Source organism: Alligator mississippiensis, chromosome 3, assembly GCF_030867095.1.
Source record: "Alligator mississippiensis isolate rAllMis1 chromosome 3, rAllMis1, whole genome shotgun sequence".
Taxonomy (NCBI): domain Eukaryota; kingdom Metazoa; phylum Chordata; order Crocodylia; family Alligatoridae; genus Alligator; species Alligator mississippiensis.
This window is the reverse complement of record NC_081826.1, coordinates 282,596,260-282,608,816: the sequence shown is the minus strand read 5'-3', so window position 1 is coordinate 282,608,816 and position 12,557 is coordinate 282,596,260. Positions and strand designations below refer to the sequence as shown.

General features: G+C 41.6%; 1 protein-coding gene across 7 annotated transcripts in view; it reads left to right on the top strand.

The window, feature by feature from the left end:
* ZNF532 (zinc finger protein 532) overlaps positions 1-12,557 on the top strand; it is an 88,876-nt gene that overhangs the window by 49,650 nt on the left and 26,669 nt on the right. For all 7 annotated transcript variants that reach the window (XM_019495970.2, XM_059725260.1, XM_019495966.2 and 4 more), the window contains one exon: positions 10,333-10,495. In XM_019495970.2, coding sequence (XP_019351515.2) covers positions 10,333-10,495 — 163 coding nt within the window. The remainder of the gene's footprint in view (positions 1-10,332; positions 10,496-12,557) is intronic.

Below are 12,557 nucleotides of genomic sequence, written 5' to 3'. Positions count from 1 at the left end.
AATTCCAGCTGCAGTTGCATGAGTTAAATCTTTTCTAACCCTGCCACTTAAGGTCAAGGCAGAAGCACCACCTTGTACAGACATTCAGTTTCTCCTAGGGGAGTTGCTGGTCTACCAGGAGAAATTATGAGTGTACAGATGTTCAGGTATTTTCTCCCAGAGTAAAAATGATCACTCCAAGAGAAAAATAACCTGGGTACAACCAGGGTTAAATCACTTCTAAGAGAGTTTCTCCTGGGGGAGCGAATGTCTGTACATGATGATAACGTTGGCTGACCATGGGCCATCTGGTTTAGCCAGTCAGGGCTGCCCTATGTACTGCTGTCATCTGTTGCCAAGCAGACTAAGGGAGCCTGCAGAGCACACTGAGATGTGTGCACAGTACCCTCTACCCCCCACAGCTGCACAGTATAAGCACTGCAAGCTCTCTACTCTTCAGGGCTTAGTACCCAAAGATCTATACATTTGGCTCTCTGTAAGTTTTTCTACCATGAGAACAAACCTGGTAGAATTCTCCCAGATTGTCTGAAACTGTGTATGCAGCCCTAATTTATATTTGCATGTGCCATTTTCTGATGCATAACAGCTCCTTTGTGAAATAGCAGAACACTGTTTCTATTTTACAGCAGAAGTTAGGCATCTTTACTAAGGGTATTTACAAAAGTGTGACAGAGATAGAAACTGAGTTCTAAGGTCCTGTTTTATTGAGAAATATTAAATGCAATTCTGAATGGAAGTCATTGGAAGCTGCAGGCTCTCACTACATGAAGACTTGGGCAACAAATTTTGTCAATCCCAGAAAAATGCTTTTTACCACAAAGAAGGGCAGTTTGTGCCTGAAAGCTTGTCTAATATCTCTTCTCACCTTCAAAATTAAGCTACTTATTTAGGTGGTTAATAATGCCTGGTGAGTTTTTCAAAGGCTGTAAGAAGTTTGACACCAAGATGCTTTTGAAAGATATCACCAAAAAAAATGTGCCTCTCATATACTTTCTGGATTATTATGGGTACAACATCACTCCAGCCTTACTTCTACCACAGAACCCTTCTTCCTATTCCAGCATCTACACATGGGCACAGGACAGCAGTAATTTGAGCCAGGGCAGAGCAGACCTCTAGCTAATTTACAACCCCAGTCAGCATCTACACGTGTATTTCAGGGCGTATCTACATGTGCTTTTACACACGCCTAAACTTAATGTGCATTGGCCGAAAGTGTATTAAGGTGATTTAAGCATGTGTCTACACATGCATGCACGAATACACGTTAACGTGGGTACACGGTCCAACTAAAGTTAGTCCCAAGTCAATGGACAAATACAGCATTAATGCACATTAGCACATCTACATGTTTGCTAAAACGATTTAGCTGTTCCCACAGCTAAAACGATTTAGCTGTTTAGGCTCGAATAGCCTTAAATTGCCATTTTTAAGGCACATTAAGGGCACACGTGTAGACACACATCCTTAATGCACCTTAAATTAGGCTAACTGGATTAAATGCGCACATGTAGACATGCCCTCAGTGTAGTTAATTTATCCAATTTAAGACGGTACTATCCCCAGCAGTACTATCTTACAACAGAGTTAATTAATTTATTACACCCTAATACCAGTGCATGCATAGGTGGTGATACTTTACTGTGGAGCTAATTAGTCTACGCTGCAGTAAAGCGCACATGTTGATACAGCCACTTTACAGGCTCAAAACCCCCCAAGAAGGCATAATAGAGGAAGAGTGCATTACACACTTTCATGTATATTTTAAAGCTTTGATCCTGTCCCATTTAGTATTTTAAAGCATACTGTTATTCTTTGGGTTAATTTAAGTTGATACCAAAGTAGAGGAGAAACAAATTTGTCATCCCTGACACTAAATTACTTATTTAGGTGGTTAATGATGACTGGTGAGTTTTTCAAAGGCTGTAAGAAGTTTGGCCCCAAGATGCTTTTAAAAATCGCACTGGATACCTGTCTGCCTCTCTGTAAGTATCTAAACACTTTTAAAATAAAAACCAGGCCCTTGGTGCCTGAGTCAGTTTAAAAATTGCACTGAGATTGCTGAATCCCTTAGACCCTCTGAAAAATGTTATCCCATAATCCATATTTCAAGCATCCAAATAAACATTCCCATCATCTCCACTGGAACAGGGGAGGCCTTTTTCCTTTGCTTAACAAGTTCTATCTGTAGCAGATCAAGTCTGAAATCCTGCAGTGTAATCAGCCTTCCTGGATCATTACTCTCTTTCATAGAGCTGCTGACTTCAGTGTGACTCAGCACAGATACAGAAATTTCCCAGGCAGATTTGTTCCCATTACAGTGTAAGTCTGATAAGCTGACTGACCATTCAGATGGCTTTGGATGATCGTACATCATTTATGTCAATGGGTTTCCCTCTTCACTTGAATGGCAGTTTAATTGAACACTCAGTGAGTAAAATTTATTTGCTGTGTAGTCACTTGGGCCCAAATTCTGCTTCTCTTTAGGCAGGCACATGGTACATACATGGATAAAGTTAGTAGCATAAGTGATATTTATAGCCATTTATATGCATTTATATGTATTTTAGGTCCTAATACCCCTGTGCCTCGTCTCACCTTTCTGAGTCGGATCTGTTCTGGCAACATCTGTTCTGTTGTGATGCTAATCTAACCAGTAAAGCATATACTGTATTTACCCAAATCCAACATGGCTTTGAATTTAAAACAAACCCCAGTAGATAGATTCTACACATGGAATATTTATAAATTTGTTATAATTGTCCAAGTATAGAATGTAATTATTGGAAGTTCACCTTAAATTCATCCGCCCATGCCTGTGATGGGAAAACCAGGGGGAGGGAGGAGGGAGAGTCAAGCAGCCTGACCCCTGCCCCTCCTGCACCTTGCCACCTGCTGCCTAGCCCTCCTCCCCCCTTGCCGTACCTGTTGCTTGCTTCCCATCACAGTACCTGCACCCTCTGGCACTTGTTCCCACTGCCGCCTGCCTCCTTTGGAGGTCCCAGGTCAGCCACATGCTGCCATCCCTTCCCGCCCTCCACTCAAATCCAAGCTGAGGGGCTTTTTTTCCCCATGTTAAATAGGGGAAAAAACTGTATCTTGGATTCAAGTAAAAATGTCATGTCCCTGAAGTGTTATTTGCAAGAAGAGCCATGATTAGCACCCTGCACTGAGTGGAGTGAGAGCTCTCTCACTAAGTGCACATTTTATCTAGTAAGTACATTTATAAAATGGAGAGACACCTGAAGGGACAAAATCAGGAGCTAGAACCAAAGGCACCTTCTCATCCAGAGCAGGGCCTGTCTCCTTAAGATATAATCCATCTGGTTTACTTTATATTCTTCTTGGCCTCACAGATCTTCCCTTTTTGGCTTCCCATTGGGCTAGCAGGGAGGGGTAGGGTAGGAAGGTGTTTTTCCCCTACCCACCCCATGGCACTTTGCTGTAGGTTAGGAGATGTAGGTTCTAACTCCTTCCAGGTGTTGGGTCTAGAGCCTGGGTCTTCCCACTCAGAGCCCTAAGCACTGGGATATTGGGTTAAAAGATGAAAAACCTCCTCCACTGCCACTGCCATCATTAATACGGCTTTTGTGATTTACACAGGGTTATTGCCTTCCTTGGGAGGAAGCCAGAAGGTCTCTAGAAACTGGATAAATTGTTTGAAAATACATGTTTTAGAGAGTTCAAAGATTAAAGCATTTGGGTTGTTGTTTTGTTGGCTGTTTAGAGACGTGGCATTCTTGCAGCTCCTCTGGAATTCATGAAATGCCCAGCAGGACCTCAGAAAAGAAAGCTGTGCGTAGACTACCCTGAAATAGGCTGCAGCTTATCTTGAACAAAGGTGCTGAAGCCACATACCCCCAGGAATTGTTTGAGGACTCTTGTCTTGCTGAAGAAAATGGGAAAAGGAGGTTAAACAGGCTTCAGGTTAGGGCTGTCCTTATAGGGTTTTGATCTCATAGGGATGTGAAATAGCAATCTTGATGAGAAGGTTGGATGAGCTAAGGCAGCAACCATAGGAATAGCCGGCATGGGCACAAGTTTTGAAAAGGATTTTCAGGTGCATTGGGGTTTTGTTTTTGTTTCTTACCAAATCAAACTTCAATATGGAGAGAAGTTTTGACCCTGCCTAGGATATATGAATTGTTCTTTAGAACATGTGGAAAAGTAGCTGTTCACACAGGCTATCTGATTTCTAAGAGCAAGTGTAGCTCAGTCAGTGGGTAAAGCCTTGCCATTAACCAGAACTGCATGATCTATATTTGTATTCCTAATGTCTGTTTCTCAAAATAGATATTGTAAATAAGAGATTATTTTTATATTTCTTTTAAACCTGTTTTATAAAAACTAAATTAAGTCTAATGTCTACTGATGGGTACACAGGAGATTATTTTAATGAAGAGAGGAGGGCTTTCTCACTTTAAGTGTTTTTCACTTCTCTCGTCAGGGATAGCTCAGTTTGTTTTATGTGGTAAAGAAACTCCTGTGTGATTTCTTTCTAGTAAGCAGTGAGAGATCTGAGAAACAACAGTTTGGTTTCTAATTGCTAATCTTCTTTTAGAACTTGGAGAAATTCATGTTTTTATACTCAAGTTATTAATAACTTTATACTATTAGTACGCAAAATAATGGATTATCTCACATGTATCATTTACTTCAAAAGTTTAAATTCTAGGAAGGGGAAAAACACATCTTAGTAGTAGTGCCTCTAAGATACTGATTTTCTGTTAATATAATGTGTTGGTATCTCCCGTTGTTTTAATTTGTTCTAAGAAAAATCTTAGCATTTCTATTGACCAGATTGTTAAAGATAGAAAGAAGTGTGGATCAATAGCTATTGGATTATGTGTGTGCACATGTGTGTACACACGTGTGCATGTGTGTATCCATTAACACATAATATATGTGGTAAAATATTCCCGTGTATGAAGATCCTGATTCACTGTCTTTAGCTGAACTATTCCTGTGTTTTAAGGAAGGCACGAATGTAAGTATCTTGCTGAATTGCAGCTACAGACATGTTGCTCCTGACCGAACATACCACAAGCATATATGTGGTTTGCCTGGTCAGAATATACAGTAGCTTGAGACCTCCAAGATTAACACACATCAGTTGAATGATTCCTATGCAAACTTGTTCAGTGATACATGCCTATTATTGTCAATCTAGGCCTGAAGAAAATACTTCATAATGTATTGGATACAGTTGGATGTATAGTATACAGTAAAGAATGCCTGTATTGATTTAAATGAATATACCCTAGTCTGAAAATAGACAGCTTAAGAATTTGGATTTATATTAGGAAGTTTATGCACACTTCTATGAACACAGAATAACCAATAATTTCAAAGTTTATTTAGATGATACAAATATTTAGCAATTGACATTTTAAATAGATTTTAATCAGTAACATGGTAATCTGACATGGTCTGCAAATTTTCTCTAGCAGATTAATTTTCTCTTATCAATACCAGCTCTTATCACTAATGAGAATTGAGCTGCTCCATCGAAGATGGTTAGTTAAGGATTAATTTTCTTTAAATTCAATACAAAAGAATAGAAGCCAAAGCAAATTTTAGACTATTGCTACTAACACTGTTCATTTGATAATTTATACAGTCCTGCCATGGGCAGGTTACAGACTGGGAGCATTAAATACCTCTTACCAACATCATTGACTGTCAAGTCACAAACTTAGATGTTGCTGGGCTGTTGTCATAGCTGTGATGATCCAGTAAATGCCTGAGAGGGAAGGATTTTTGTGGTACTTTCATTGGATCAGTTGTACAGATGGAAAAGCTATTGAACAAGCTTTTGGGCATACACCTGAAGAAAGGCACCTGATGCCCGAAAGCTTGTCAAACAGTTCTCCCTACTATGCAGCCAGGCCAATAAAATATATCACACAAAAGCCTTGCTACCCTAGGCAACAAAGCTGTTTTTCTATGTTCTGTTATGTATGATTTTTATAAGCAAAATTATGGCTATGATCTGAAAAAGTACATCGATACAATCAAATTAGCTTTGAGTGTTTACCACTTCTGCTACTTTCTGACTCAAAATGTACTGAGTTAGAATTATGTCACTTTATACTTTTCTCCTTTGTTGCTAGCTGTATAATTTGTTGACTAGAGATGGGTATTAGGAGTCGAGAACCATCTGTGTTGTTACAAATTCCGTCATGAGTTAAGTTTGCTTTACTGGGTCAGGATCTTGATGGGCATGTCTACAGGTGCAATTAATGCACCTGAATTGTCTGTACAGAAAATTCAGGCACACTAAACTGATCCATGCTGATCTCCAGCTACCCGGCAGCTGGGACAGCTCTCCCAGCCATGTGGAGATCAGGACAGGTCCCGATCTCCACGTGGCTGGCAGGCAGCATCCCGTGGAGCTAAGACAGCTCTCCCCACCCCTTGTGATCCCGTGCTGCCTAGGTTGACAAGGAGCAACTTGCTTCTGGTCAACATCTCCACATGTGCTTCTGCACCAATTTTTAGTACTTGTATCTACAGGTACTTGAAAATGGCGCATTAGATTGTACTGCAAAGTAATTGCTGCTCACGGGTAAAGAGTGGTGCTTTACTGCGCATCGGAGTAATCTAATTAGAGTAAAGCATTTTGTGGATGCAGCCGATGTGTATCTTTTTCCTATGCCTCTTTTCCCAGTTACAGTTATCATATTAGCTTTGATCTATCAGCGAGCCATGGTAGAAATCATCCCCAAATTGAGGGATTGCCAATGATGATTAGCTTTGTAAAACATTTTCAGGTCTTTGTATATTTAAAAAAACCTGTACTGGTAGAAAACAGTATAGTCAGAGATGGAATCAAGGCAGAAGATACAGCTGTCTAATACAACGGAGTTTGGGCCATCTCTGTTCTTGTTATTTATACAGATATAAAGCTATAAAAAAAATTGAACTTTTTATGTGCACAAATAAATTTGAGTGAGTAACACAGCACTTTCTCACACTAAGATGCAGAATGCTGTAAGTAAAATAATACCCTTTTAAATTACTTTTAGCTATTCCAATTCTGTTGAGCTGGGATTGTGGCCAGCACAGAGTTACCTGGCAGCTCCTATGTGTCAGAGGGCAGGAGTGAACTGTGCACCCTTAATGTGAATTCCTTGATTCCCCCTTCCCTTCTGGATGCATTACAGTGATAGAAGTTGTTGCATCCTCAGGACCTAGATAATACTCATGGGTCATGTCCAAAGTAGTACTTTGGCCAGGGGAAGATGCCTCTTCCTTGGATCTCTCTCCCGTACTCAGTTCAGCTGCTCTGATTGGAATTTGCCTTTTAAGCTCATTCTTCCAATAGCTGAGAAACAAAATACAATCATAAGTGCCAGTAAGATTTAACTGAATATTTATAAACATTGGATAGTTGTGATTAAAATTAAAAAAGAAATGTTAAAAGGGTTTGAGTTTGAATAATGCCAGGTAACTCCAGCTACTTTCTGGCAAATACTCACTACATCATGGCAGGACTCAGTGAAAAGTTTCGATTACAAGAGCACAGAACAACGATGACATCGGGAGAGAGGCTGTTGCTTTGTTTTGAATGTCTTTATGAAGTTTTTACTGAGCAAAGCTCTTGGGAGTTTTGATCCGAAATCCTGACACTCAGTGTTACATGAGGTTAGTTTGTTTCCTGTAGGGTCATCGTGGAAATTACAAAAGGAGTTATTCCTGGTGATAGATCAGTGCCCCTCAGTGTATAACTGGAAACAGAAAAAGGAGGATACTGATCATGGCCATATTTGGGGAAACTCTGAGATACCAAAAAATAATGCACCAGTTCCCCTTAAATGTCAACATTTCTCATTATTTTAAAATATTTTTGCACGCTTGTTATAATCCCATGGAAGTTAAAATAATTCCCTACTTCCCTTTGTCATCTACTGTCTTAACATGCAGATGGCCTGTGGAACTCTTTGCCATAATATTTTTATAGGAGATGGTTGCTTAGTGGGATATCAGAAAGGGTTGTGTAAAACACTAATAAAAAACTGCAAAGGATTGATACAAAAGAGTGGGATACAAAAAAGATGGGTAATGAGAATATTCAGCATTTATTATGCTGAATATTTATTATAAACAGGATTTTTCAAAAAGCAAGGGGTGCTTGAGGGCATAATGATAGAATCCTTGAAAAGTAGGGTTGGGATGAACCTCGAGAGGTCATTTAGTCCAATCCATTGGTCTAGGCAGGATCATCCCCATCTCAGCCATCCTATAGAAGTGTTTTTCTAATCCAGAACTATCCAACTGGTAGCCCACAGGTCACATGCAGCCCACGAGGGATTCAGTTGTGGCCATGGGAGTGGAAGGAACTTCTGGGTGTTTGAAGTCCTAGCAGAAGGATCAGCACACCCCTTTCAAAATACGCAGCCTATGCCCAATGCTTCTGTGGAAAATATTGTTCCTAAAGCAATATCTAATTCAGGGTGGCCAGCTTTCAACATGAGTGCAACAAGTGGCACAAGCAGCCTTTGGAGGGGACAGGCAGCAGGGCAGCAGGTCCAGCAGGAATCGGAAGACAGAGCAGGAGATCAGGCAGGGAGCACAGAGTAGGGAGCTGAATGCAGAACAACAAATGGGGCAGAAGAACAGGAGCAGAGCTTCTTCTGACATGACCACACTGCCCCATAACTTGGTGTCGTCCGTGAACTTGACCAGCAAGCTTTTCACCCCCCCATCCAAATCATGGATAAAGATGTTGAAAGCACCGGTCCAAGCACGGACCCCTGAGGGACACCACTGGCCGCTTTGCGCCAGTTATTGGTCAGGGGCCTGATAAAGACCAAACTGTGCTAAAACTATACATATGTTCAAGTTAAACAATAACTCTTTCTTAATCTTGAGATCTGTTTTGTCCTCATTTTGTCTCACATTTAGTAACCATGCTATGACAGTCTTTTGCTACTCTTAGCCATTTTGCCTTTTGTTAGTTACCATCTTCACTTCATCACCATTTTTATATCTGGATTAATATATATAGGTATATGTTTGTGTGTGTGTGTGTGTAAATACAAATATAGGTGTTTATTTTCTCTCTCTCTCTCTCATATCTATATATATCTATATATATATCCATAGATATGTATAGATATATATATAGATATCTCTCTCTCTCTATATATATATATGGGCTTAGTCCGTCTGTCTGTGTGTCTGTCCAGTCACAATGCTTACTGAAACAACCAATCAGAGTGTTTCACACAGACAGATGGCCAGACGCAGGGGTGGAGGGGGGTGTTGTGGGGCCAGAAGTGGAGCGGTGGGAAGGGGGCAGTTGGCGCACAGCCGGACACGGAGCAGTGGCAGCATAGCCCAGTGGCTGGCAGTGGCAGCCACCACGTGCAAGCTTCCTCCCCCCACTCCCCAGCTCCTGGGAGGCAGTGGTGGTGCGAGGTGGTGGCGCACGGCGTTCTGTCCCCACCTGCCCCGACCCCCCCACCCACCGTCATTCTTGACAGGCAGTTCGCTAGTAATATATATATATTTCTTAATCATCAGCTGATTCTTCTTACCATGCTTTTGTTGGTAGCTAGTCTTCATTCTTTTCCAACATGGAAGTTGATCTAGCTGCCATTAAGAAGATATATTTTTTAGTGTTTCCAGCAATAGAATTATTTTGTGCCTCTGTTTGTTTCTCAGTCTGTTACGGAGAACCTGGTAGAGTTCTTACACATTTTAAGTAGCAAAATACAACATCTTTCTCTGAAATTCTAAATTTTGAGAGGTGGGGAAGTCGGACTAATAGATCAAGAAACTATATTGGTGCCAAAAGTAAACCCTGTTTAAAGTGTGTGCAATTCTGGTCAATTCAGCAGCCCCTATCAGAATGCTGTAGCTTTTAGCTCCTAAGGGCAGGTAGCCCTTTAATTATAACATGAATTAACTAAATATATTATTCATTTGGAAAAACTTGTAAAAGCATTTGTTTTTATAAGTAAGTTGCTGGAGGCTGCAAGTATGAGAAGAACAATGGAAAAAACCCTGTCATACCCAGTTCACTCTCCCTTTCAGCATCCACTCTCTGCCACTGTGACACAGGATACTGGGCAAGATGGACTTATTGTCTAACCCAGTGAATGTCAGTTTTTGTGTTATTCTGTGATTATATGATTTTTTTTTGTAAGTGTGGCTTTACTTTTCATTGTTCTTGAATTAATTGTAGTTTAATTTTTAATGTTGTGGGGTTTTTTACACAGGGTGGATGTTGATGAGAATAAAGTTATTTTAGTGACTCCTGCTAATAAATGATCAATAACTGACCTTATTTACTGACCTTACTTACTGAACTTCTTCTATTTTTAGAATAATATATAAATGTTCTATGTGTGACACTGTGTTTACCCTGCAACCATTGCTGTATCGCCACTTTGATCAACACATTGAAAACCAGAAGGTGTCTGTTTTCAAGTGTCCAGACTGTTCTCTTCTATATGCACAGAAGCAGCTTATGATGGATCATATCAAGGTTTGTAGACATTTCCTCTCATTTGAATTCTTACATAACACTTATCATGTTTACTGACTTTACAGGAAATCATTACAGAAGGTACAAATTAACAAGAAAGAAAAAAATTGATCTTAATACCTCCTAAAGAGAAAGTTGCAATTACTATTTCTAAGTAGTTGGTATATTGTACAGTTATCAATGCATCTTACAGGTAATTGCCAATGAGATTTCTCTATGTCAGCATTAGGTTTTGATGTAGTGGCAATGCATATTTGCCTTGCAATCAATATGATAACTTCTAAAAATAATATTGGGAGCAGTGAGATACCTAAATTTAGCAATGCTCCTGAATGCTGAGTCTCTCCTACATTGTGTGAGGTATCATCACTCCCATTGAAGTCAGTTAGTAATTGATGATGATTAAAGAATCAAATTTTATATGCTCCCACTCTTTACTGGGGATCGAGCATCATAATTATGTAGATGTAGAAAATACCTTTAGATAGCTTTAGAAAGATAAAGCTAGGAGGATCATATAATAGTATTGACACAATAAACTGATTTAATAGAGAACTTATTTCATAGTTTCATAGTAGCTAGGGTCAGGAGGGACCTGAACAGATCATCTAGCCTGACCCCCTGCCACAGGCAGGAATGAATGCTGGGTTCACAAGACCCCAGACAGGAGATCAACCAACCTCCTCTTGAATTTGACCAAGGTAGGGGCGAGGACCACCTCCCTGGGAAGTTGGTTCCAGATTTTGGCCACCCTAATTGTAAAATATTGCCTTCTGATCTCTAACCTAAACCTATTCTCCATCAGCTTATTACCATTGTTCCTTGTCACCCCAGGTGGTGCTGCGGAGAAAAGGGCTCTGCCTATTTGCTGTTGATCTCCCCTGATGAGCCACTAGGTCTCCTTTCAGCCTCCTTTTGCTGAGGCTGAACAGGTTCAGGTCCCTCAGTCTGTCCTTGTAGGGCCTGTCCTGCTGCCCTCTCACCAAGCAGGTGGCCTTCCTCTGAACCCTCTCCAGGCTGGCCACATCCCTTTTGAAGTGCGGCACCTGGTACTGGACGCAGTACTCCAACTGTGGCCTGACCAAAGTCGCATAGAGGGGGAGGATCACCACTCTGGACTGGCTTGAGATGCGACTTTGGATGCATGACAAGGTATGGCTGGCCTTGCTGGCTGCGGTCTGGCATTGGCGGCTCATGTTCATCTTGGAGTCAATAATGACTCTGAGATCCCTTTCCGCCTCTGTGCTTTCAAGAGGGGAACTCCCCAGCCTGTATGTATGCTGTGGATTCCTTCTCCCAAGGTGCAGCACCCTGCATTTATCTACGTTGAACCCCATCCTATTCTCATCTGCCCACTTTTGTAGTCTGTCTAAATCTAGTTACAGCCTCTCTCTCCCTTCAAGTGTGTCCACCTCACCCCACATCTTAGTGTCATCAGCAAACTTGGACAGCGTGCTTTCCACCCCCTCATCCATGTCGCTGATGAAGGTGTTAAACAGTGCGGGCCCGAGGACTGAGCCCTGGGGTACCCCACTGCTCACATCTCACCAGTTTGAGTACACCCCATCCACCACTACTCTCTGGGTGCACCTCATCAGCCAACTTGTGTTCTCATCCTTCCAGATCACATAACTGAGGGCTCCTCTAGATGTGCAGGTAAAGGCATAAGGGGATCTGATGCATGATCTAGTCATGTCTCCTGCCATGCCACATGTATGTGACAGGAGACATGTTTGTGGAATCATAAACCAGATCCCATCACACCTTATTGCTGGTGCAGAGCCGCTGTGGCTGTCAACTCGCCTCAGCTCCCAGTCATAAGGGTACCCCAGGGGTCCCCATGGCAGAGAGATCACAGCTGACATGGCCTCCCAGGCATGGGTGTGCCTGCGTGCCCCTGCAGCTGGGACACCATGTCAGTTGTGGTCTTCCCATTGCAGGGGTGCCTGGAGTGCCCCCATGGCTGAGACACTGCATCAGCTGTGGTCTCCCAGTCACAAGGACACTTGCACGGGGTACCCCCAGGGCTGGGAACCCTGTCAGTTGATGGGACTCCCAGCTG